Here is a 25,443-nt window from a genome sequence, read left to right as displayed (position 1 = left end):
GAAAAAAGAAAAAGCTAATTTATGTATAGTCTGAAGTACACATCTTACATAAGGTATTATAAGGGCAGAACAAGAAATGTATTCATAACTTCCTTTTGACTTCACAGATAATGTCAGAATAATATTTATGAGATTATGGGTACATTTATAACTAGGCCAGAAATTTAATATTAAATGTCTATCTTATGCAGAATTTTGCTCCACAACTAAATTAGAAGGGAAAGAATCCCTCAAAAAGAACAAGTAACAATAAATCAAATTGAATATTTTCCCATTAATTAAAATATCTGACTGTAACAGTTTAAGTATGAAATGCTTAAGGAACAATTTTTAAAATAAGGAATTTTATCTTTTTTCAAAGCAAACATTTCTGTGGGTTCTCTCACTGTGACAGATTATAGATTACTGTACTCACCAACCTCAAGTTTTTTTTTTCAGAAGTTTGTTAATCAACAACTTGGTGAGTTGTTAATCACACTATGGTGAGTGACAACAAAAATAGTCAGACAACAGCCATACATGGGCTAACTGTGGACTTCTTTTCTCTGTGAAATACAGTTCTATGTTATTAGTTAGTAATAAACCCATAACATCAAGCACAAATCCAAACAGAAAGTGCTGTGTTAGTGTTTCTTTCTAAGTAAAATACTTTATTCATACTAAAGACAAGTTGTACTGATGTAGAAGGAAATCTAGAGGTAATACAGAAGGACCTGCATTTCTAAAATATTAGTAAAGGGTAGGTTTTTCCTACCTCAAAATATGCATTGTTCACTTTTGTTAATCAAATGGGAGAGGCGGGGAGGAAATCACAGGATAACAGCTATTTCAATCTAGCTTTTTCAAATGTTCTAAAAGCACATCATCCAGCAGGCCCAGGCAAACACCTAAAAGCAACAGAAGAAAGCAGCCTCCATGTTTCAACACAACTGGGAAGTAATCACTTGGAAGACAGAACAAGGTGGGTACTCACTTGATGGAAACTTCATTACCAAGTGAGCGATTATATCGCCACAAAGGCAGCATGATGCTTTGCTGTGGGCAGAAAAAAGGCAGAATTCTGGTCCTAGTACAGGCAGAGTGTCACAATATGTCCCCTTTTCTATCTACAGCAGATCGAGCCACTGCCAGGCCATGGCGTTGTGCTGTGAGATGTGTGGTCAGAGGAACTCGCTGTGCTGCAGCCATGGCTAACGAGCCCTAATGCCAACAGCCCCTCCAAGAGCCTGGAAAATAAAAAAGGCTCATGACTAACCAGCAGAGTATTCTGAAAGTACTGCTTTCAATTGCCTACAGAATTATCACCAACATCAGCAAAATTTTCCCTTGAGCTTCGAAGCTAACAGAAAAAGATACATTTTAATAGAATTCATTGAATAGTATTTGTGTATGTGAAGAGGGACAGATCTATATTCTATAAATTTAAGAATTACTAGGTATAGAGTAATTCTAACCTATACACATAGGTTAGAATTCCTAACACAGATCTCCTGTCCAAGAATTTATATGTTTTCCTTTTTAATAAAAGACCAACAAAGCACACAGGAGACTATAAAACAAATAGAGAGCTTGGAGAGAAGAGATAAATTGCTGACTAGGATTGAGCAAATTAATTTTTTTGTTTAATGAAAGACTATAGGGTTTCCAAACACTGAATACCAATTAATCAAATCATTCTGAAAGGACAAAAATAAACTGGGGGAAAAAAGGAAAAATAAACCAGCACTCCATCACATCCTAAATAAAAGAGTATGGTTCTTCTTTGCTGTCTGGCTGCAGGGGTGCCCCAAGCGACTGAGATCCTATGCCTTGGAAGAAAAAGGTCACTGCTCACTGGACAGCCTAACATTCAGTGTCATCATGTATTCTGGATGTCATAAAAGCTTTTACCTCCCTGTCCTCTGCATGTAGTCTCAGAGACCATTCCAATTCCATCTAACTTTAAGAAATGCATTTAGAAATATATTTTCTAAATAGCAGAGATTCTTAATGCTGAGTTACTCTATGCTTCTCGTTAAGATTTAAAAAGGCATATGACTAAATTCAGACATTTTGCAATATTTTTAATTGTCTGTGAAACCTTTTTTCCTCAGGCTATATGACATATTTTTTTTAAATGTCAGTATAGCTAATGTATAGCTCAAAATTCATAAATCTGAGCTGAATAAGCCCTGCACTGTCAATTTTAAGAGAGCTAACAACCAATGAAATCTCCATAAACTCACCAATTCAAAATAAACTGTTTGAATTCACCTAATTTTTCTCATAACCATGCCTGAGGAATTCACAACTGTCCTTGGTTCTTAGACCCAAGACAATACTGACATAAATTTCAGATCTATCATACAATCACTGAACAGCCCAGGTTGGAAGGGACCTCAGAAGACCATGCAGATCAGCCTTACATGGGACAACTGTCCCAGGTGACATCACCTAGCCTCCTGTCCAACTGCATTTTGAAAACTTCTAGTGATGAGGACTGCTAAATCCCTGAAGAGGATGTTCTGACTGTAATAAATTCTTTCTTGTGTCAGGATAAATGTTCTCCCAATGCAACCTGTACCCTTGTCTTCTTCATGTGGTTCCTTGCAAAGAGAGAGCCTCCTGCCTCTTTGTAGCTGCCCTGCAAGTACTGGAACACTGCAGTGAGGCCCTCATTGAGTCTTCTCCAGGAAGAAAATACCTAATGCCTTCAATCTTTCCTCAAAGGGCAGTTTCTGCTGGCCTTCAATCATCTTTGTGGCCCTCTTTTGGACCCTCTCCTGTCTGTCCTTATCTTTACTGAATTATGGGGACCAGCTGTGAGCACATGCTTCAAGTGCAACCTGGAGATGCAGAAAACAATCACCAAAAACAAAACAGTATTTTCTCTCTAAAGCCATGAGACAAATATTTTGAGATACAAAATGTTCGATCTTTTTGTACTTGGCTTTTTTTTGGTTTTACATTTATGATGCAGGTTCGAATAACACAAGAATGTGAAGGCAACAATGCAGAGATGCAGTGTGGTGACAGGCAGAGCTCAAAAACAGGCTTAAAAATGGAATGGAACAACTGAAATCTTTCCACTCCCACAAACTTGCCCAAATGCCTATGAAACACCAAAGGACTGGAAACCTGACTTAGTATGAGCCCCAGAAAATTAAGATACTTGGTTCTGACAGCTGTCCAGGGACAGCCATTGTGAACTGGTTCTCTCACAGAAAATTCGCTTCATGAGAGATAAGCCTCTGCAGCCGAGCCAACTCATGCAGATTAAATTAACCTAATTAATGATGAATAAAGTCTGTTTCATCTATCATAAAATGAGTCAGATGAACTGAAATCTTAAAGCATTTATTTCTCCACCAACTACAAAAACAGGACTATTACAATGATTTTGGCTTACGTATATCAGTGTGGGATATGTCAAAGGTAGGCAAGATGAATGCCACCCACAGTTTCCAGTCAAGGGATATGATAATAGCAAAACAACCATAAAGGTTACAAGCATTTGAAAGCAGGAAGAGAAACGTTTAACTGAGCTGAGGCCTATGAATGGCACTTTCAAAATAATAATAATTATCTCTGCATTCTTGCATTACATAGAGAAGAAACCTGAAGAAATTAAATGTATTTTGCCTTTGTAAATTTTCTCAGCCTCACAGGAACCTGAATAACTTCATTTCACAAGGAAACAGGCAAATATAGTAGGCAGAAAGGCAAAACTATTATTATTTCATTATATAACACCAATATGTTTTGCCCTACACAAAACCTCCTGTTATCTGGCCTTACAGTTTTTTAAATGTTTTAAGTTTTATATTCTAAAGCACAAGAGACTAAATTCAGGTCTCATCATACAAGACTTTCAGTCTGGTTTATATATAAATTCGTTAAATTAATTTGCATTTTTTTATGGGGTTGGGTCTGTGATTAAAGTAGGCTCCAGGATTTTCATAACACTCCATCTGTCCCAGAGGTCCTTGTTTAATTTTTGCTTTCACAGGCATTTTAAACAATTAGCTAGTGTTAGAAACTTTTCAATTTCTAAATTCTTCTGTAATATATTGCAGAGGGTAAACAGAAATCTTGAGTCCTGTTTGCAAAGAAAGAAAAGACCTTAAACATTTCAGGAAACCTCAAAATACAGCAATTTTAAGTATTTGAAGACATGCAACACTCAACAGCCAACACCTCTCCAGATACTTCCTTCAGCTGTCAAGAAAGATGTTTTACAAGTCTCATGATGCTTAATCTCTAACATACTTCTCTCTCCCAGGAATGTGAGTGCAACACCATGCATATGAGCCTCTCTCTCACACACACACAGAGTTATTGATTTATTTATCCCTGACATCAATGCAAATCTGAGAAAATAGCTGCCATGGTGGAACTGCAGTCCAGTGGAGTTATCTGCTAAATCTCAGGATTTCAGATTCACCTAAAAATGCTGTAAAACAGCATTATCCAAAGCTACCACGAAGCCTGGTACAAAGGTGTGAGTGAGGCGAGTTAAATAAAACACCAGGCCCTACAAAGACACTTATTGTAAGATACATAGTGAAAACAGGAGCTATTAGAAACGTACACACAGCTGGAATTCACACCCATCTTGTGCACTTGCTTTCCTTTCAACATCTTTAATTATAAGGATATTGTAGATATCATAAATCAACAAATCCATTTTCCACAGCATGTTACTAAGCAACTGTAACCAAGACCTTGAGTAAATAAGATTAAAATTCCAAGGTAACAGTACCCAAATACAACCTCACATTGCACAGCCAAAGAGTAGAATGTGATCATGTTAACAGAAGAATGACTGCTTAGTTTTATGTTTGTTCAAATAATTTAGATACACAGAAAATGTAAATCTGTTCAATATCAGCCATAAGCATTTCCACCACACAATGAACCTTGCAAAGATCTGACAATCATGGTGTATTTTTCAGACAAAATAACTAAAAAATTTTTCAAATTAATTATTCATCATATGCATTTCATTCTTCCACTTAACAGTATCCAAACTACACAAAAATATACTACTTTAAATAATCTATTAGTAGTCATTACTACAACTTTTAAGAGAAGATATCATACTCACATATGCAATGTGAAAGAAGAATACTGTAATACAATGATTAATTTTTTTTGTTGCACTTCCAATATGGAAAAACTGCTTTTTTTCCAAGTCAGAAATACAGAAGTATAAGCATCTTTCTAACAACTGGCTGCACTTGGCAGGCATGCCTCCATCACTCCAGCACTCAGACATTCTATGGGCTTATCAAGGAACATGAGAAAGCTCCAATTCCAACAGAATGGACCAGAATACTCTTTAAGCAAAAAAATATTATTGTAAGCATGTGAGTCTGGAGGCTCAGAGACCTGAGTGATATGGGAGGTCTGGCTGCCAGCAGACTGAGGCAAAGTCATTGACTATCTCAGTCTTCTCCATATCCATTGTTGTCAGTGCTCCCTTCTCATTTTTCAGGAGGGTATACTGTCCTTGCCCTTTCTTTTCTGACTTATAGAATCCCTTCTCTTTATTCTTCCCTTGCTGAGCCCTGTTCCTTCTGTTCCTTGGCTTTCCAGACCTCATCCCTACACAGTCAAGCCATACCTCTACATTCTCCACAAGTAACCTGACCTTCTTGCAGGAGCTCTGCATTCCCTTGCTCCTCAGTGAGAGGAGAAGATCCTTGCTCAGCCATACCAGCTTCCAGCTTGTCTTGCCTGGTTTCCTACACACTGAGATGGAGACTTCTTGTGCTCTAAGGAAAGTGGTCTTAAAGAGTTGCCAGCTCTGGTCAGTTCCTTTGTCCCTAAGGACAATTTCCCAGGGGACCTCATTCACCAACTCCTTCAACAACTGGTAGTTCACACTTCCAAAATTCAGGATCATGACTTTGCTCCTTGAGATCCCAGACTCATCAGGGTATGGTCAGTACAGTCCAGGCTGTGTTAACTCAATCTTAAGGGACAAACACTATTATTTTACTACTGGCTCACAAGCCATCCCTAGAACAAGAGCAGAAATCAGCTGCAATGGAGACAGAATCTTCCTGGAGATACTTTGTTCCTTGTTCAGCCCAGTTTCCAGGAACAGCACAAGCCCTTTCTGCTCCAAGCACATGTTCCACTTAATTAACATTGCCTCATTTTACACATATATGCATCTTCGCAAAGAGTTTTTTCTTTAAACCTAAAAAAAAAAAGTGTACTGCATATACACACCACCTGCTGGGGAGAAGATGAGAGAAAAACATGTGACAGATATTAATCACGAAGCTTAATGCACTCCTGGCAGGCTCTCTGCTACCAGAGCAAGGAGAATCATTTAACAAACTGTGTGGATGGAGCAGAAAGGAAAACTTGCCAGCTTTATTCACTAGTGGCTTTTAAGTTCTTTTGCATCTTTTAAACATTTAAAGAACATATAATATGTGTAGAGCCCTTTCTACTCTAAATTTTCCTGCAATGAGAGCTTTGTCCATGCCCCAGCCTTGCTGGAATGGCACATTTCTCTATTTCCCCATTCATCTTTCACCAAGAGTGCACTTTAATATACCACTGCTCTGTGCCAGTGGTATAACACAGTAAGTAATTCTCTCCCCTTTGCTTTGCATATTTCTTGTCCTAGAGAAATGGTTATGAGTCTTAATATGTTATGTCAGTCAAAATATAAATTAACAACATAATCCACTATACTAATGTGTGCATATCCTTGTAAAGTAAATAAAAGCTGCTCTGCTTACAACACAAATGAAATCAAACCACAAGATATACCACTGAGCATGTCTCTCCTGCTGGGAAAAGGGTGACAAATTGAACATTCAAAAATGTACAAAAGGCTGTATTTTTTTTAATTCCTCCCATTGAGAAAAGAGAATGTAGAGTAGTTAGTGGCCCACTTCAATTAATTTTTTCAATTACTTTTCAGAGACTTTGTCTACACTTCTGTTTTCCAGTAATGTTTAGGAGCTGCAAGCAACAGTTCTAAGATTACTAGTTGCAACCACATCCAAAAAGCACCTTTAGCATTTAAAAGGTCCCCTTCAGTACAACATCCATTAAAAAAAAAAACTACCACCATACGGTAAAAAACTACCACCATACGGTAAAAACTAGCATTCATATGGTATTTTTGAGTATTTAATTCTTTCAAACTTCCTGTAATAGTCTACACTAATGGCAAGGCTGTTTCAGTTACTTGTCTTCACTTTTACTAGTCAGTCCTCAAACAATGTTCCAGGACATGAAGAATTCCAGCCCCCCTCAGAGACATGTATTGTTTTACAATACAGCTTTACATAACCAACATCCCCTGGGTAAAAAAGTATTCAACTACAACAATAACAGGCACTCCACAAACAAACGATATAATGGATTATAGTACTCTCCAAGTATCTCACTTTAAAAATGACATTCTGATTCTGCAGGATCTTTTCCTTTTAAGTGTTCAGTGCATTCCTGTTTTAAGGTGTGACTTTTTGGGGGCAACTACAAATAACCATACTCACAGCAAGTTACATTGGGACAGAAAAAAATCTGTTACTGTTAAATTGTCTCATTGACTTAAACTGCCAAAAAAAAAAATAAAACTGCAAGCAATATGTATACTGAAATGGACAATGCAGCTCACCCAGAATAAACACATGTCAACTAACACGCAATAAAGATGGGAAAACAACACAATTTATTTATTACAATTTACTGATTTGTACTTTGCACTTAGAGTTGTAATTTTTCAAATCCAGAAATTTTTTTTTAATTGGTTCATGTGAAAGTAGATATACACACAGTTGGGAGGAAAAGTAAAGGAATCATTTTAACCTTAACAGTTCAAACTTAACTTTCACAGTTCCTATGCAATTATGTTGCATAAGAATATGTAAAACCAGTAAAGACTTTACTGGTTGTGTTACTGTGATAACAACAAAGTATCAAGGACATAAATCTAAAATAACCACAACTGTAACAGTCTACACTAAAACTATAAATAAACTAGTCAAAGCAGTATCATTTGTTATTGTTCTTGTTTCATATAAGGGATATAGATGTTTCTGGCAACACAGAATTTTAAATTAATCTCTATCTTGTGTATAAAAAATAACTGTGTAAATAAGAGAGTTCCTCTTTATTCTTAAAGGTTTCTCTCAAAACACACAGCAAAAAAAGCATCATTCACAGAACAAAATAACATATTTCTTAAATTTTAAATTGCTTTGTTCAACGTCTCCATTCTAGCAATATATTCATCATATGTGTGAGTACAGAATACATTGGGTTCCAAATGTCACTTGGTTTATAAGACTAAGTTGGATTTTGCACCTTCAGAACAAGTCTAAAAACTTTGGCAGATACACCCTCAGTTTTAGAGCTTGAGACAAAACCTTCTGGAACAATCATACAGGAAACACAAGCCACAGAAGGTAAGGAATTGAAGTCAAAATAAGTTAGATCTATATTGAAAGACTTTGTAAGCATCCTAACAGCATTGGGATTGTTTGGATGACACATTACTACTTTCCAGGGCAATATTCAACACAGTTGTTGTGGACAGCCTTTCTAACACACTGCTTGATATGTTAAAGTAATGGGGGCAGAACCCAAAATAATAAGTCTATATAAAAAAGAACAAACACGTTTATTAATAAAGCCCAAATAAAATTTTAAAAAAACACGTCTAAGAAGAAGATAAAAATGGAGACTACAACAGCTATAAAACCTGTGTGTTACAGTGTTCCACAAGGCCCTCACTACTACAAATTTCTTTGTAACTTTCTCCCACACCTCAGAAAGCAGCAGTTTCTCACATCCAGCTGCATGAATACACACACCATTCTTAACATCAGCTCTGATTGAGAAACTACTTTTTTTTTGTAAGAAGAATTGGGATCAAACTTTACTCCAAAAGGAACATTTTCTCTAAAAATGACTATTCTTCACAAGCCATAGGGAAGAACCCCAACTATATTACAACTCCATGCTCATAAAAACAATGTATTTTATCTGTTTCCACATTCATAGGTTCTTATTTGCAAATTGGCATCATATCACTAAATGTAAAATACAACTATAATAAAATTAATATATGGAAATATTGAAATATTGTCTGTATTAATTACATAGTAGCTGTTTTGGCAAAATACACATGAGCAAAATAAGCTTAACAGACAAAACTAAATACTTTGTCCCTGAAAGCATTCTACTACTACAAAACCAACAAAGATAACATATAGATTCTTACAGGAGGAAAAAAATTGTTCAAACTGGCAAATTCATGCAAAACATCTCCTAGTAAGAAATTGATCCATTGGGGAAAAAAAATTAGCAGGCATAAAATTAATTAGTAATAATTTTTACTCTGAAACATTAATCTACTAGACTGTCAGCTTTAAAGATCTGTTATAAGTCTGTTCCTGAACACCCAGTTCCAATTTCTTTGGTATAAGCTGTTATAGTTACTATTAACTGTATGTGCTAGTTACCTGTTATCCCAGCTGTGAAGTACTGCCTTGGCAGCAGTCTGAGGATCCACCTCAAAGAGAGCCTTAAACATTTACACAGCACACCCAAATTGTGTGCACACAGAGCAACAAGGGAGACAAACCTGTCCCACACCAGGGGCAGTGCCCACAGCACATCAGATGCAGAATTACTGACACACCTGAGGCTTGCAGTGGAGGTGAGAAACCTGCTGGAGAGATCTGACACCAATCAGCCAGGTGGCTTTGCCAATGCACGAAGAAAAATGGCAAAAGAAAACAAAAGCGGCCTGCTTTTGCTCACCACACTAATTCTGCCAGAGCCTATGTCCCCTCAGAACAAAACTGACAGCATGGAGGCTACAAAAAATGGGGAGCTGTCATTTTCCTCAAGCTGAAATAAGTAATTAGAGAAAAGTAATCATTTTTACCCTGTTTCCTTCAACTTCTAAAAGCCCATTACAATCTCCTTCTCATCAACACCCAGCCTAACAAGCTTAAATTTTCCTTTTAATATATTACATATGCAGTATTATTCTGCATAAGAGACACAATCTGTCAATGCCTTTTGGGCAGTAAGAGACATTCCTGCTGCTGACCCAAATGAGGCTTGAAACAGCAGCAGTAGAATGGTCATGAAAGTTAAGCACTTAATCAGTAAAAGAAATTGAATGCTGCTCTTTCAAGTCTCAGCTTCACAAAGACAGGAGTCATCCTGAAAGCTCTTTATCACAGGAATAAATACACAGCCTGACCAGATTGTATTCAGTCTTTAGAATGTCTTTCCAGACCTCCTGAAGTAACTAGTGGAGAAAACAATTATTTATAAATAGGGCTACATTTTTCAAGTTTTACAAAAATATCCATAGGTACTGAAGCAGCTGAGTAGTCTATAGAATCAAATCTCCTTGTAGATCTCTTACATTTCAAGACAAAGTCCAAAAATAAATCTTTGGTTATGCTAAATTTCTCATAATTAATAAATGTATAATATCAATAGCACCAATCTAAATTATCACTGCTCAGAATATGCATCTTCATCTCAATGGAAAAAAGAAAAGCATGTTTACAATCTACCCTTGCTGAATTAGACTACCAAAAAAACTAAGCACACACTGTTTTCATTTTCACATGACTCTCACTGCACTTTGTAGTTTCTCCTCAAGATTTTCATCTTTCTAGGGGCACTATTTAGTAGCCTAGCTCAGTGTACAGAAATATTTTTCAGGGAGCATAAAACTGAGATTTTTTTTTCCCAATTGTCACGATATTTCCCATTAATTCCTAACTTCACAGCAATCACTTCACTGCATGTTTCTCAAAGCTGGATGAAGTCATCAGTGCCTGCAGTGGCAGTAAACCTGATGACATTTCATATAACAGTACCTCCTATTCTGAATATCCATTTATCATTAAAATAATGATAGAATTAAAGGGACTCTGACTGACCAAATATTCTGCAAGAACTGAGATCTGACTGTGTGGTGAAGCATGGCATGGAGTAGACAGACCATTAACTCAGTCCAAACTCATCTACTTGGTCTTCCTTTTTATCCTTCCAACTTCTTTCATTCTTGTTAATATGGATTTCCAACATCTCTGACACAACTATAACAGAAGCCACAAAGCAGTATCAATAGTGAGGTACCTGGAAATGTCTGTTTAATCTCCATTTTGATCTTCAGATCAAAATAATCCAAAAGCTCATGACAGGATTCATGATGATAGCAGCCCATTCCTAATCCAAGACTCAAAAGTGCAACCATCTCAGTAAGTTTGCTATTGCTAAACTGAGAAGTTCAACCAACACTTCTATAAATTATTTCTCTTTCCCATCTACCCTTGTTTCCTCTGGATGCATCCCCTTCTTTTTCCCTAGTGTAAGCAGACATCACCATTAAGTGAGACAAATTCTGGGGAAATTACTAGAGGTGTCTTATTTCAGACAATATTATTCTTCTAAATATGTATTTTGCTACATTTTTTTCTTCCAGTCTGGTTTTACCTTTCTCCATTACTCCTAACACTTTCATGCTAATGACAGTGTGTTTGAACAAGATGCTAATAACTGTTCTAACAAGCTTCATCTCTTTTTTAATCACCTGACAAATTCCTACCAACTACTTCAAAATATACTACTACTTCACACCTTCCTATGTTACAGCAAAATTGTAACTCCAAGCCCCCTAAGAAGCTTTGTTTTTCCACATATCTATTTCCAGGCAGGTTCTTTAAAACATGTATTGGCACCTCCCTTACAGCAGCAACACGCCAAGCACGCTGCCAGTTCTAACAGTGTTAATCATTTCCTGATCAAACACTTATTGAGCACTTCTGCTGCTAGAAATCCTCATACTGGTCCCTTTTCTTTTCATATGACTGAGAAAATCCAGTCAGAAATGTCTTCCCTTCTGCATTTGCAGATACACACAACCAATACTATGCAACATAACATCCTACTGTGTTGAATGTGTGCCACTCCACACTGTTGAGCAGAAATAGTCCATGCTTTTTTATTCAGTCAATTTATTTCCTCTTGCCACTTTTCCCCTTCACAAACTTAGCCACTTGCATTTTAATTAAGTCTGAAATCAGCATCTTTTTTTCTTTAAAATTTTTCCCTAAATATTTCTATATACAGTTTTCTCATGTTAAAAAGAATTGCATTACAAGTACTGAAATCTTCCAGAGTAAAACTGGAACAGAATGAAACAAAAAAAGCTATTACCACTTAGTTTGCCAGGTTTTAAAAAAATACCTGAGATATAACTGAATTAAATTGCAGCACAAGTTTATTTTTAAATCTGTGAAATTGGCATTACACCAATACACCTGCATGAAAAAAAACCTGCTATTTAGAGAGGAAGAACATGATGGACTACCTCCACACATTTTCTCTCCTAAGAGGGGAAAAAACAGTGTGAATTTTTGAAACTGTGAAGCATGAAAGGCAATTTGTCCAGTATCCATATAGTTCTACATTTTTTAGAAATTCTCTTTAAAGAGTAACTATGCACTTCCCAGAAAAGCCTTTGCAATATATACTTAAATTACAATTAGTTTTTAATTTTTAAGCTGCTGTAGTCTCCTCTCAATTGTGACACTGATGGCACATTTTTGTGCCCTCCTCATACTAAGATGTGATGGGATTAGTCACCACCACACAACTGCAGCACAACCAAGAACAGAAGCTTTTGGAGAAGGAAAATAGGAGACATGGGGAGAAGGAAATACAAGAGACTAAAAACTCTACACTACTTATCAGCTAGACTTTTGCTCCTAGTAAAAATGAAAATTAGAGAGGCAACATAAAAAGAAAGCAAGGGAAAATAGCTTGGCCAGTAGTAGATGTAACATCTACTCCAACAGCAGAAAACAGAGGGAGGCAGAGAGAGAAGAAATTGATTGATCTGCAAATTAAGCAGAATTATTTTTTTTCCAAAAAGCTGCAGAATGAGATGGCATAACTGAAGGCAGCATGAACTGGCTGGTGCCACTTATAACGAGAGATCAGTTATTCAACAAATACTCTGCCCACCTCCTCTTAGGGCAAACTTTTCCCTTTCCCTACTGTCTCCTTTTCAAGGGACTTCAACATCACATAGCAGTTGAAGTGTAACTTCTACAATCCCTAAATTTAGCAAGTTTCTATAAGCACACCACAATATTCAAAATTATTAAAATAAAATAAAAGTAATTGACTACTCAACCAAGATAGTTTATTGTCTGGATAATTACAGTAAGCTTTCACTGACATTGCATGGAGACAGCAACACATGCTGCTTGACACTGAGCTGACTGACATGATGTTGTCTTTCTCAACTGGCAATCACCAGCTCTAAAAAATTCAAAATTGTATGAAAGATTGCAACATACACTTATTTTTCTTCAAGCTTTATAAAGCAGAGAGAGCATTTCAGGACAGCAGGTTTATTTGCTACCAACAGCAACATTAGCAGAGCAGCACAGAACTTCAAATTCAGCCAAGTGAAAACACTTAAGTTCTTTGGCAAATATGATGGGAATCTCTATGGTTTAGAACATTTTAAAGCCCAAACAGTTAAACCACAAAGCTGTTATCAAACCATTCCATCAAGATTTCACAGGCTTGTTACAACTGGTTCCAAAACTCAAGCCATGCAATGAAAATAAACAAATTATGTGGAATCACAAAATTTAATCTATGGTTCTTGTTCTGTTGCCTTAGTATTTTAATAAATATAATGAAATTAACTTCAATCACCTTTAGGACTGAGTACAGAAAGCAACAGTAAGAAAACTGAAGATTATCTTAAGCATCAACAGTTGCTAAAAGACTAGCAAGCAAAGAAAAACCCTCTTACTGAAACTGTCTCAATAATCACAATCCCCTGAGAATAAATTTAGTATATTTTATGACTAAAAGTGCTGAGGATATGCATATGTTCTTCCTTGGAGAAATTATCTGCTATCTACAATGGCCAATAATTATAGATATTAAAAACACATATACTTGAGCCAAGACATCAATAGGCAACAGGATTCCACACAGCAAGGTTGTCTATGCTTAGTGCAATCAAATAAAATTAATTGCATTACATTCATCTGCGTATTTTCTATTTACTTGTCCCAGCAACACCCTAAATAATACTAAATTGTAAGTGTACTTTGGAGCAACAACAGGGGCAACAACATTATTTTACCAACAGGTAAAATATTAAAACATTAATTCCAAACACAGACCCTATACTCACATCAGGAAGTAGACATGACAGAACTGGCTCAATGAAATGTGAGAATTCACCTGCTCTGAGAGAAAAGGTAACAATTCATCTCCCTTGGGGTTGTTTTTCTACTCCACTAGGACCAGCAGGGAAGCAGGCTGGCTGCACTAAGCTCTAGGTCACCATGGTGCTCTCCACAGCTTGCCACACTGAAAACCAAGGGACCTGCTGGAGCTGACAGAGTCCTCCCCCTGCACGCCCACCATGCAATTAGTAGATGCAGGTCTTGACCAAACGTGAAATCAGGACATGGCTGATTAAACATGTTGAAACAGAGCCCAAGAAATAGGTTTGTATCCCACTATTCAGATGCAGTCATAGCAATAAAAAACAGCCTAATTCTTCCTAAGATCTGAGTGTCAGTGATGATTATTCTTCAGTAATTCCTCTGCAACTAACCACCATCTGCCTTATGCACATTATTCAGCAACTCTGACAAAGTGTTCTTATGTGCCTTCTTGGAACAGTTTAAATATATGCATCAAACACCTTTAAGAGACTTAAATATATTTTGCCTAAGAAACTCCTTCAACTGTTCTAGCAAACAGGCTCAGCTTTACATTATTGGGTACCACCAATAGTAATTTGGACTAAATACTGAATAACACAGAACTGAGCAGCAAGAATGTATGTTTCTTCTATTTATAGTTGTCCCTTATATTTAAGCAGAGTCTACATAAATATCCATGATTATGCTATGTCACAATTTTACTTTTTCTCACACAGAACTCAGTGCTTGATCTAGCACTCCATGAATAGATAGAGAAGATAAAGTAATTCTCTTATTGATCACTGCTCACTACAGAAAGGAAGGCTGCATCAGACCACAGTGGTACATACTGCTCCCAATACCCTTCCAGGCCTTCAGGTAGCAATCTGGGTGATGAAATAAAGATTATACTTATTAAATTTGCGATGTGCTTCCAGGCTTTCTAGTGGGAGGGTTGACAGGTTGATAGGAGGGGGCTGTAAGCACATTAGAGAACAAAATTAGAATATAAAATGAACTTGACAAATTGGAGAAGCAGCCTAGGGAAAAAAAGAAGATTCAGCTCAATGAGAACCAAGTGGAAGATTGTGTTTAGCCAAGAACAATTAACTGCTCAGATAATGGATAATAACCACTGCTGAGGCTGCAAGTCTGCATAAAAACATAGCCTACAAGAATCCAAATATAATTTAACAATAGTTCAGATTTTACAACAGAAGAAAATTAAAAGGAAAAGACTGTACTGGGATTTAAGAGAAAAATTATGTACAAGTACTCTTATTGTTGTACCAGCTCTGGTAATGTCTCACTGGGCACTGAAGTGAGATATATATGCTTTGGAAATAATTCAAGGTAAAGAAACAAGAATTAATATAAAATACAATCCATCAGGATGAGGATAGAGGTAGAGCTATTTTGTTTAAAGAAAAGATTGCTGAGGAGGGACAAATGTTTTCAAATACTGGAGCTCATATTCATATGATGCTGAACAAGAAGTAATGGACTTTAAAGATATAATTGGCTCTGAGCTGAGACCCTTACCAGCTGTCTTTATAGCAATTCTGTTATTTCCATTGCCCATTTAATATTACATTTTAACACGAAAATCTTCAATACACAAAGCTAATAAAGTGATAAAGTACAATCCTTGCTTTCTAGGAAGGTTTGCAAGGGAGTTTATGGGTTGTTCCTTTCCCAGGTAAGATGAAGAATTTGAAAAGCCTGTTTGTTCTATGCACTCTCTTTACTGCAACTCCTTGAAGTTGCCCCACCAGATTTCAGGCTTATTCTCTTCTTCTTACATAAATTTCTTTATTCCTGACATATTTAAATTGTGAAATAACCACCTGCTGAAATCAATACTGAAAACTAAGATAATGCTTGTTATTTTTAGTAAGATAATATCATCACACTCCTAGTCATCATCTTGAAATTTTCTCACTGGTAGAGAAAAAAGAAATAAAAACCACTCATGTTTCACAGCTAAAATCAAAGTTCTATATAGAAGTTTGCCTCTCAAGACAATGGATTCCACTTAATGACCACATTCATCCACCGATTAAAAGCCACTGCTTCCATTTTCCAGACCATGTGACTCTCCAGAAAGTTGTACCATGTTCTTATCATTTCCAAGGTGATATGAAATCACTTTTACATTTTTTACCCCTCTCCTAGGGTATCCTAAAATGTAGGGTTTGACTGCACTTGCACATTGAAGCTGTAGTACTTCTAACAACATCACAATATTTCAAATGCATTTGAATTATCTATTTCCTACTGGCACCAGTTACAAAGAAATTAAATCTAGGAGAAAAAAATAAAAGCGATTATGAGTTTTTCTTCATGTCAATTATCCACACTAAGACTGATGACAGTTAATTTAAATTTTAAGTTATGTAACCATTCCATATGGTGGCTGTCACACATAAAAACTTGAATGAAACAACCCTGTGTGCAAGCAAGTAGCAAAATTTTAGATACCCAGTATTTCAGAAGAATTTATTGCAATAGTGAGGTTGTTTTGGCAAGAGGGTATATCAGATTTATGGAGCTTGAAGCTACTAGGTTTGCAGAAATTAAAAAGTACGTCTGTTGGATGTGTTCACACATACACAGGAAAGTCTGTCTGCATCAGCAGGTAAAGCTAATGCAGAGAGCATATTCCAAAAATATGCATTTCAGCTTCTACATTTTGCATAAAAAGTAGTCTTGTGTTTTGGTCTAGTGAATCTGTCAAAAGGAGAATTTATATGAACATCCATAAGAATAAGTTACCCTATAATCATCCTACATGATTCAATCATTTAACAAGCCTCAGAACACAAGTGGTAAGCTGCCAAAATGCCATTCCTTTCCTTGCATCATCTTGGTTATTTGCAGCTGGAAAGGGTCAGCTCTGAGTTTGCAAAATACAATAATATCAACTTTTCTCCTTGACATTTCCAAGTATATTAAACAAGTATTTAATAACATCTATCTGCAGATATTAAGGTGGAATAGGGATTCAGATCTGCATCAAAGAATGGCTGCTTCAGTCAATGAATAGCACCTGGCTGAACTGCAAAACTGTCTGAGCCCTGGGTTTCATCAACATTATTTCACAAATCAGGCAGCAATCCAGAAACATGGCATATCTAAATCAGACTGCAAATAAAAGGCTCTAAAGTCATTAAGACAAACCCAGCAGTGTCCATGCACTGTGCATCTACAAGCCTCAAGGTGTTGTGCATGAGGCCTTTCAGATGAAATGTTAATGCAAGTGAAGTGAGAAACACAATACTCTAAGTTATTATTACAGCACTGTACTGCTCAGAGGTCCCAGCTGAGATAAAAGCACCATACCTTAAGCACTACACAAACAAGCAAAGTAACTATCTTGACTCAAACAGTTCACTAATTATGTAAATAATAAAAAAAGAGAGGACAAAATTGTTCAAGCTTTTCTCTACAAGTAAGAGAACTGAAAGGTTTAAAGGAGACAAAATTCCTTTATCCAAAGATGATTCTTTTCAAAGCCATACTGTACACATACACACAAAGTTTTCCTTTTAACCTTGCTGTAAAATCTTGCACAGATCTACAACTTGCAGAAGCTATGTCAGTGGCCCAGTCATTACTTTTAATATCAGTGTCTCTTTATCACAAGGAAAGTATACAATCATTTAGATGGAAATGTGGCAACATGTCCAGCAAAAAACTTGCCTTTAAAGAAAGCAGGATCCTGCATTTACAAATATTTCTGCCATCTTCTAATGGTCACTGAACTAAAGTATATTTGCAATATAATCCTTCGTGGTTTGCTAGTTCCTGTTAGTATGTCTGACCTGACTCTCTCAGCCAAATATATAGTTGGAACAATCACAGATGAGCATTCTGTTATATTAACACAAAAACAATTATGTTTTACAATTAAATATTTTCTGATCTTTACCAATAAAGTAACAAAATTCATTCATTTCAGCCCCTGAATAAACAAAAGAATGGACGATTTTAAGACCGAAGGTCAAAATATATTCAATAAACTTATCTGACCTGTGAATTATCAAAGCACACACAGATATTACTAGAGATACATGCTTTCCAACTTGTCCTTATGAAAAGCTAACTATGGCTTCCAAACCTGTTGAACAACTTTATGGCATTCCTCTCCCATTCAGATTAATGCATGCTTCTTCACTTTTATCTACAAATTGCAGTCTTATCAATGGATGGCCTCAATAAACAGTTTAGTAGTAATTACTCTTTGTCAAGTGTTTGTAGGTGTTTGTATGAGTAAATTTACATTCTTTTCTTTGCAGATTTTATGATCAAGCAGCATTTAACATAAAAATGGATTTGATTCTTACTAATAAAAACAGAATAAGACACATCGTAATTTGAAATACTGCAATGGTGTCTGCCTTGCAAATTAGTTACTTTTGAGATGCAATGATTCTCTCAAAAATTAAACCAACTGTATTTTCATAACACAGTTTTGCAAAAACAACTTAACTGTCCTTTGAAGAATATTAAGGTTTGTTGAAACCACAAAGCAGACCTTAGTCTTCCCTTCATGGTCCCACAGAACACTTGAAATTATTTACATTATATGATTAAAGATTCTCATTAAAAAGGGGGACATAAAACCCCACCAAAAATAAGTTTACTAGAAATTGAGATTACACATTATATTTTGTCTCTCTCTTTTAATGGAAAGAATCCCCCATTCTTTAAATAGTTTTACATTGCTGCTTGCCATTTCATACATCAGGTTTGAGAGACATTTCAAAGGCAGAGATTATTTTTTTCAAGGCTCACTCTCACAAAGCTCATTTTAAAGCAACTGCCAGGAAGAATAGCACCTGAATGGTACCTAACAGATCCATCCGTCATCCTTACTCCCCCTCATCCATCAACAGAAGGACACACCACAAGCCATAACTGCATATATGAAAAACTCTCCTGCAACAGAAGTTAAATGTGCACAGCTTGGAAACCCCCATGTATCAGCATGGAGGAGAATTTATAAATGAACAATCTTATTAAGTACAAGTACGTATCTGATTAGATGAGAAAGATCAAGCAACCAAAGTATCATCACTGAAATTTAACCACCAAAATATAGGTAAAAGGCACCTATCAGAGTTACAATTACTGTAAAGGATGTAAGCCTGTACTTGAGCTCAAACAGCACCACATGCAGGATCCCACCCAGGGCCAACACTCGGGGTGAGTCTCAGCTTGTGGCATTCCACCTGTTGGGGCATGGCTCCCTTCCTACACGGCTCTCCCCAGCCCGAGACACTGGCAACAGACCACACTCTGCTAGGAGAGGTCTAATGTCACCCTCTACACTGTGTGGAGCACTGTAGGAAAGCCAGCAAGTTACAGATGTAACTCCATATGCTCCTAAAGCAATCCAAGTACAACTGTGCACACTGAAACAGGTGTTTCAAGTTTTGGCAGCACAGCACATTTATAACATAATTTGTATTTTAGACACTGACTGGATTCAATTTTAGCCTGAAAGAAATGGCCATATGCTGTTAAACTTTTCTGTTATGGCCAGCCACAGACTGTCTATCTCAACATCAAACAAATATTTTAAGTACAGGAGAGTATTTCTAAAGAAAAATAAAACATGTCCATAGCTTCAAAACTCTGTCTCTTAAAACACGTTTTAAGTACATAAAAGTGAAAATAACAACAATATACAAGTTACATATCAGAACACATTTGAGTCCAAAATCTTAAGAGCTATCCTTCTAAAACAGCATATTATAATGGCTTCTAAAGATTAAAACAGACTGAAGTGCAATTAGCAAATTTTAGAAGCATGGTACAAATAACAATAAGCAACTTTTTTTCTCAGTGTATCAAATGCTCTTCTGCAGTATTTACAAGCCAAATATCAAAGCATACTTCAAAATCCCCACAACAATAAAATCTAAAAGTTGAATGCAACATGAGGAGTATACTAGAGTACAATCAAACCAAAATTAATCCATTTTCTAAATCAAAATCTAACAGAATAGCACGAAGCAGTAGAAGCAAAAATTTTCTAAATGCCTAGCTTAGAAACATGATATATATGAAAAAACTAACAGTTTTAAAAACAGGCTGTCATGATTTCTAACAGGGTATTGTCTCTGGTAAACTACACAACCGAGAAGCACTTTGTTTTCTTATTACAAAACGCTGATCAGGTCCATAACCCTGAATAGAGAGCTGCACAATGGACAACTGTAACCCAGCACTGCCAATAATGAATGTAGCAGGAGTCAGTACTAGATCCAACACTTTCTGGGAGGAAAAAAAGCCTGTATCCTCACATCTGATATGAAAACACTGCCTAATCACATCATAATCAAATAGTTTCATCTCCTATCACACCAATGCAAGTAGAATACCTCATCTGAAAAGATACTGAACTCCTCTAGACTGCACTGCTCTCTCTAGATTAAGTTTTTACAGCACGACAATACCTATTTGACAATATCCACAGCCAGGTTTTCTTTTCATGTGCATTTCTGCAAGACTTGACATTTACAATACTTACGCATTGCAATAAGGTTTCTTTTCATATCCTTTGTAGTTATTCATGTTAAGAGCCATTTTGCAAACTTCACAGTGGAAACATCCTTTATGCCAGTACTGTAAATAAATGCAAAGTAGAATTAATTATGGTAGTGATATTTTGAAAGCAGTGTTAGGGTATGGTGAACATAAAAACACAATTACTTGTCAATATTTGGCCATGCATTATAGGTCTCTTAACTAAATCAAAATAATTATTTTCACATGAAACCAAAGCCACTTCTGAAACACTCTCAGAAATGTAAATTCTCAGCTAAGGTGAATGCCAAGCCCCCTGCATGCTGACCTTGCCAGGATAACTTTAAAGATAACTGAAGCAGGAGTTTGACGTTTCCCTCGTTAAAAAAAAAAATAAATTAAAACAAAAAAAAAACTACGCCTCTTGCTCAGAATGCAATACTACGCGAATGCAATCACCAACTAATGTGACGGCTGGCTTTTAGGTACGCCGCACAGACACTAAATTTAGCACATAATACGGCATTTTCCTCCTGTGCCTTCTACTGCCTCGCCTTGCCTTTCCGGGGACGGCGGTAATTTGGCGCATCTCTCGCAGCCTCACTGTTGTTATTTACGGAGCGACCGCGCTGGGCTCTACGCGGTGCCACCGGGGCCACCCCCGCGGGACGGGGCTGCCACCACCGCGGCCCCGTCCGCGCCAAGCCGGCCATGGCGCCAGGGGCAGCGCCAGCCGCCCCAGCTCGGGGAGGCACCGACAGCTACCGCCGGGAAAGGGCCGCCTGCAACTTCATCCCTCGGGGGCCGCGGGGAGCCGGGCACCGTCATTCCCGGCGGGCACCGTCATTCCCGGCGGGCACCGTCATTCCCGGCGGGCACCGTCATTCCCGGCGGGCACCGTCATTCCCGGCGGGCACCGTCATTCCCGGCGGGCACCGCAGGGCGCCCCGGCCGCCGCGGCCCCGCTCCCAGCGCGGTGGCACGGGGCTGCCCCGCCGGCGGTGACAGCGCGGACGCGGCGCAGCGGCGGCCCCGGAACGCTGCGTTTGCCACCTGCCGGCTCGCCCCGCTGCCCCGGCCCTGCCCCGCCCGCCCCGCCGGAGCCGCGGGGAGCGGGACGGGCGCGCCCGGGAGGCGCCGTCCCCGGCCCCCCCCCGCGCCCCAGCACCTTGTCCAGGCAGTTGACTTTCTCGGTGGGATAGACCACTTTGCCACAGCGGGCGCACTGGGGGTTCATTTTGCGGCTCCTCCGGGGCGCGGCTCCGGCGGGCGGCGGCGGCCGAGGTTGCGGTGCGGCGGGCTGCGCTGGACGGGGCTGCGGGAGGCCGATCGACCATCCCCTGCCCTGGCGGGGACGCTGGGGGTCCTCAGCGGCTGCGGGCGGGCGAGGAGGTCATCGGCGGCGGCTGTGGAGGAAGCGGCGCTCCAGCTGACTGCGGCTCGGCAGCATGTGCGAGTGGGCGGGCGGGGAGCCGGCGCCGCCGCCCCCGCCGCTCGCCGCCCGCCCCCGCCGCCTCCCCCGTGTGCCTGCGCGCTCGGCTCGCCGCGCCGCGGGCTGCGTGACTCACGCCGAGCCCCGCGCTGCAGCCGCACGCCGAGCCAAGCCCACCCCGCAGCGAGGGGAGGGCAGAAGGGGAGGGCGAGCCCCGCGCCGCAGCCGCCCCGAGCGGGGCGAGATGGCTGCGGGGTGCCCGCTGCGCCTCTGCGCGCACCTGGCGGGACTCGCCGGGGCGGGGCCGGCCCCAGCGAGAGGGAGGGAGATGGACATGGACATGGACATGATGGAGATGGAGGAGCAGCGACGGCGCTGCCGGGGCCGCGGGGAGCTCGGAGCTCCCCGAGGTGAGGCCCGAGGCCTGGCCGTGCGCCCGGGGCACCTGCGGCCCGGCCTGCCGCCCGCAGCCCCGCAGGCACCGCGGTGCGGAGCGCCTGTGCCTTCCCCAGCCCCGCAGGCACCGCGGTGCGGAGCGCCTGTGCCTTCCCCAGCCCCGCGGCCCCGTGGGTGTGCGGGCGCGGCGCTGCAGCCTCGCCGGGGCCGGGTCTCGCCGGGTCTCACCAGCGGTCCCGCAGGGCGACCGAATGGCAGCCGGGACGGCAAATGACGCTCCTCGGAGCAGGCTTTGGGCTGTCATTCTGACCTGCTCTGCAGCGCTGGGGAGCGGTACAGACAGAACTCATGCGGGTTGTCTTCGCTGAGGACTTCTTCAACTACCTGGAATATAAACCACACTGGGGAAAGCACTTAAGCCAGTGCAGCGCAGCCTTTTCTGAGGTTTTGGGGTTTTTTTTTTTCAGTAGTTCAACACTCTGTGTGGCTCACAGCAAGGACAAATTCTGCACATACTTGGGTGTTATTAAGTAATCAGAATGCAGTCAGCTCAACTGGAATAGTTGGCTATAATTCTGCCTTAGCAACCCAACTTTTATTCACTGGCTGTTTAAAGGCACGGGGAGAAACAGTAATTTCGTCGAAATTAATAATATATGTGATTAAATGAGAAACACCTAATCAGGCTTTAAATATTACATGATGGAAGTTGTAAAGCTGCCTCTGCCTCATCTAGTCTGAAACATCTGGCACCCGATGAAACTCAATGTTGAGATGCTGGCTGTGCTGCAAGCAACGGGAAAGCAAATTTGCAGGTAGTCCTGTAAATGTTTGTTGTCTCCTGTGGCTATCTCCTGCAGCAGCAAATAGACAATGTGCTGACCAGCCCCATTTCTGTTCCTGTGATCTACATGCTGGTGCCCTTCAAAGCCAGTGCTAGCAACCTGCAGTTCTCAAAAATCCTGAAGCAGATCTTTTTCTTATTGTTGCTAACTAAATTACCTTTGATATGGGATTTAAGATTTGTCTTCTCACTGTTCCTCATTGACAATAGCATGATAATTTTTCACAAATACCTCAAATCCAAGTTGGCCTCAGTCTAAGATTTCCCAGACAGAAAGAGGTGCACAAACACCCTGCAGTGGCAGTGCAGAGATTCTCATCCTTTGCTGCCTCTGTGCTCCACAGATTACCTTACACTTGCTCTTGGGCAGTCTGACTGGCTCTGAACAATGGCTTTTATTCAGGAACTCTAACACTAGGCATCTGAGTATGCTGATAAAGGAAACTTGAATACATGGTTACTCAGTGTTTTCTGTGGGAACTGTTGTTTGGGGATCTGCCTAAAATCCCATCTGAGTTGAATTAGGCCCAACACATAGGTAAGCAATCTCCATTTCTGCAAAAGCTACACAGTATGGAGGAGCAGCAAGTCTGTACTGGGGACTGGGATGGAGACTGATTTAAATTAATCTCAAATAGAAGGCAATTAATGTTACTTATACAAAAAAAAAAAAAAACCAAAAAAAACTTTCTCAGATTACTTAATTCTTTCCTAACTTAGATTCTACCAATGGCTTGTATGTGAAAAGACTCCATAGTCCATTGGAAATAACTAGAGGCACACAGTTTACAAGAGGCATCAGCATGTATGAAATCTTTGAGACAGAGCCTTCATTCCTGGAAATTCCATATTCTTAACATCCCAGGTAGAGCCTTCTCATGCAGACAAAAATCATTTGGATATTGCTCTCACTCAATGTTACAACGAAATCCCTCACCTTATTTTTGAAGGAAAAACTATTAACCAAAATATCAACACTCAAAATGGAATTGTAGTATCAATGGAACACTTGCAGTTGGATCTGAATTGAGTGTTTCAGCAGTATGAAAGCATTCCAATATTTCTCATTGTTTCAGGATCCTTTTATTAACTTTTATTAGTTTTCTTCAGAAAAGGGAGAAATTAGTATCTGAATCATGGTCTTCATTTCCACAGTACGGGTCTCTTTCCTCATCATCATCACAACTTTTTTCTGCTGCTACTGTAGTGAAAAATGGGTTCTTTTCTCCATACAAACCAGTAAGAGAGAAAAATCTGCCTCACCCATGATAGTGAAAAAGCAGTGAAATGTTACTCATCAGTAGACTTTCCTTTTTCTGGGTAGGTAATGGTGCAATGGTAAAGTCCAGCACAGCAAAATACAGCAACCCTGTTATGTCACTGACTAAGGGTGTAAAGCAAAGATTGTGAAGCACAGAGGGGCAAAGACCTTGCACTCTAAAGAGCCGCTGCCACCAGCATGGAGCCTGTGGTGGGTGCTGGACCTCCAGACAGGTTCCAGCACTGATTCCCAGCTGGTATGTGTTGCCAAGTCGTAAGTGGCATCCCAAGATTTCAGGCTATTATACTTCTCTCATCTGGTGCATTTCAGGGCTGTTATCTAGCCTAGAAAAGTGTGTGTTTAGCTGAGAAGTACAAATTACCAACACTTGCAAATAGATGCTTTTTCAGCATGCCTGCAGTGGCCAAGTGCAAAAGACCTTCTGGGGTGCTGTGTTACAGAATTAGAAATATTATGACTAGGTAAAATGGTGATTACAAAAGTTCCTATTTCTATGGCATAATACCTTCATCAATTGCATTTTCTATTTGTTTGTTTGAGAGGAAGGTTTTCAGTGTTCCATTTAGTTTGTTTGGTTGACAAACATACCAATGTGTGCTGCAGAAAAACACCTAAATCATTATAATAAGAGGTATTTTCACATGTTGCTACTGACTTTTACCTGAGACAGGAAGGTTTCAAAAACCTGTTAAACTAGAAAGTTACCCTGTGTTTTTGGAGGTGACTTGGC

General features: G+C 39.4%; 1 protein-coding gene across 2 annotated transcripts in view; it reads right to left on the bottom strand.

The window, feature by feature from the left end:
• NEBL (nebulette) overlaps positions 1-22,316 on the bottom strand; it is a 249,113-nt gene extending 226,797 nt beyond the window's left edge. Inside the window, exons 1-2 of one of the 2 annotated variants that reach the window (XM_064408432.1) lie at positions 21,928-22,316; positions 20,764-20,858 (exon numbers count right to left, since the gene is read on the bottom strand). In XM_064408432.1, the coding sequence (XP_064264502.1) occupies positions 20,764-20,858; positions 21,928-21,996 (164 nt within the window). In that variant the 5' untranslated portion in view covers positions 21,997-22,316. The remainder of the gene's footprint in view (positions 1-20,763; positions 20,859-21,927) is intronic. The other variant, XM_064408439.1, reaches the window with a different exon arrangement.
• Positions 22,317-25,443: the final 3,127 nt, after the last annotated feature.

This window comes from Passer domesticus, chromosome 1 (genome assembly GCF_036417665.1).
Source record: "Passer domesticus isolate bPasDom1 chromosome 1, bPasDom1.hap1, whole genome shotgun sequence".
Lineage (NCBI taxonomy): Eukaryota > Metazoa > Chordata > Aves > Passeriformes > Passeridae > Passer > Passer domesticus.
Note: the sequence above shows the minus strand (reverse complement) of the source record. Positions and strands in the feature narration are given on the sequence as shown.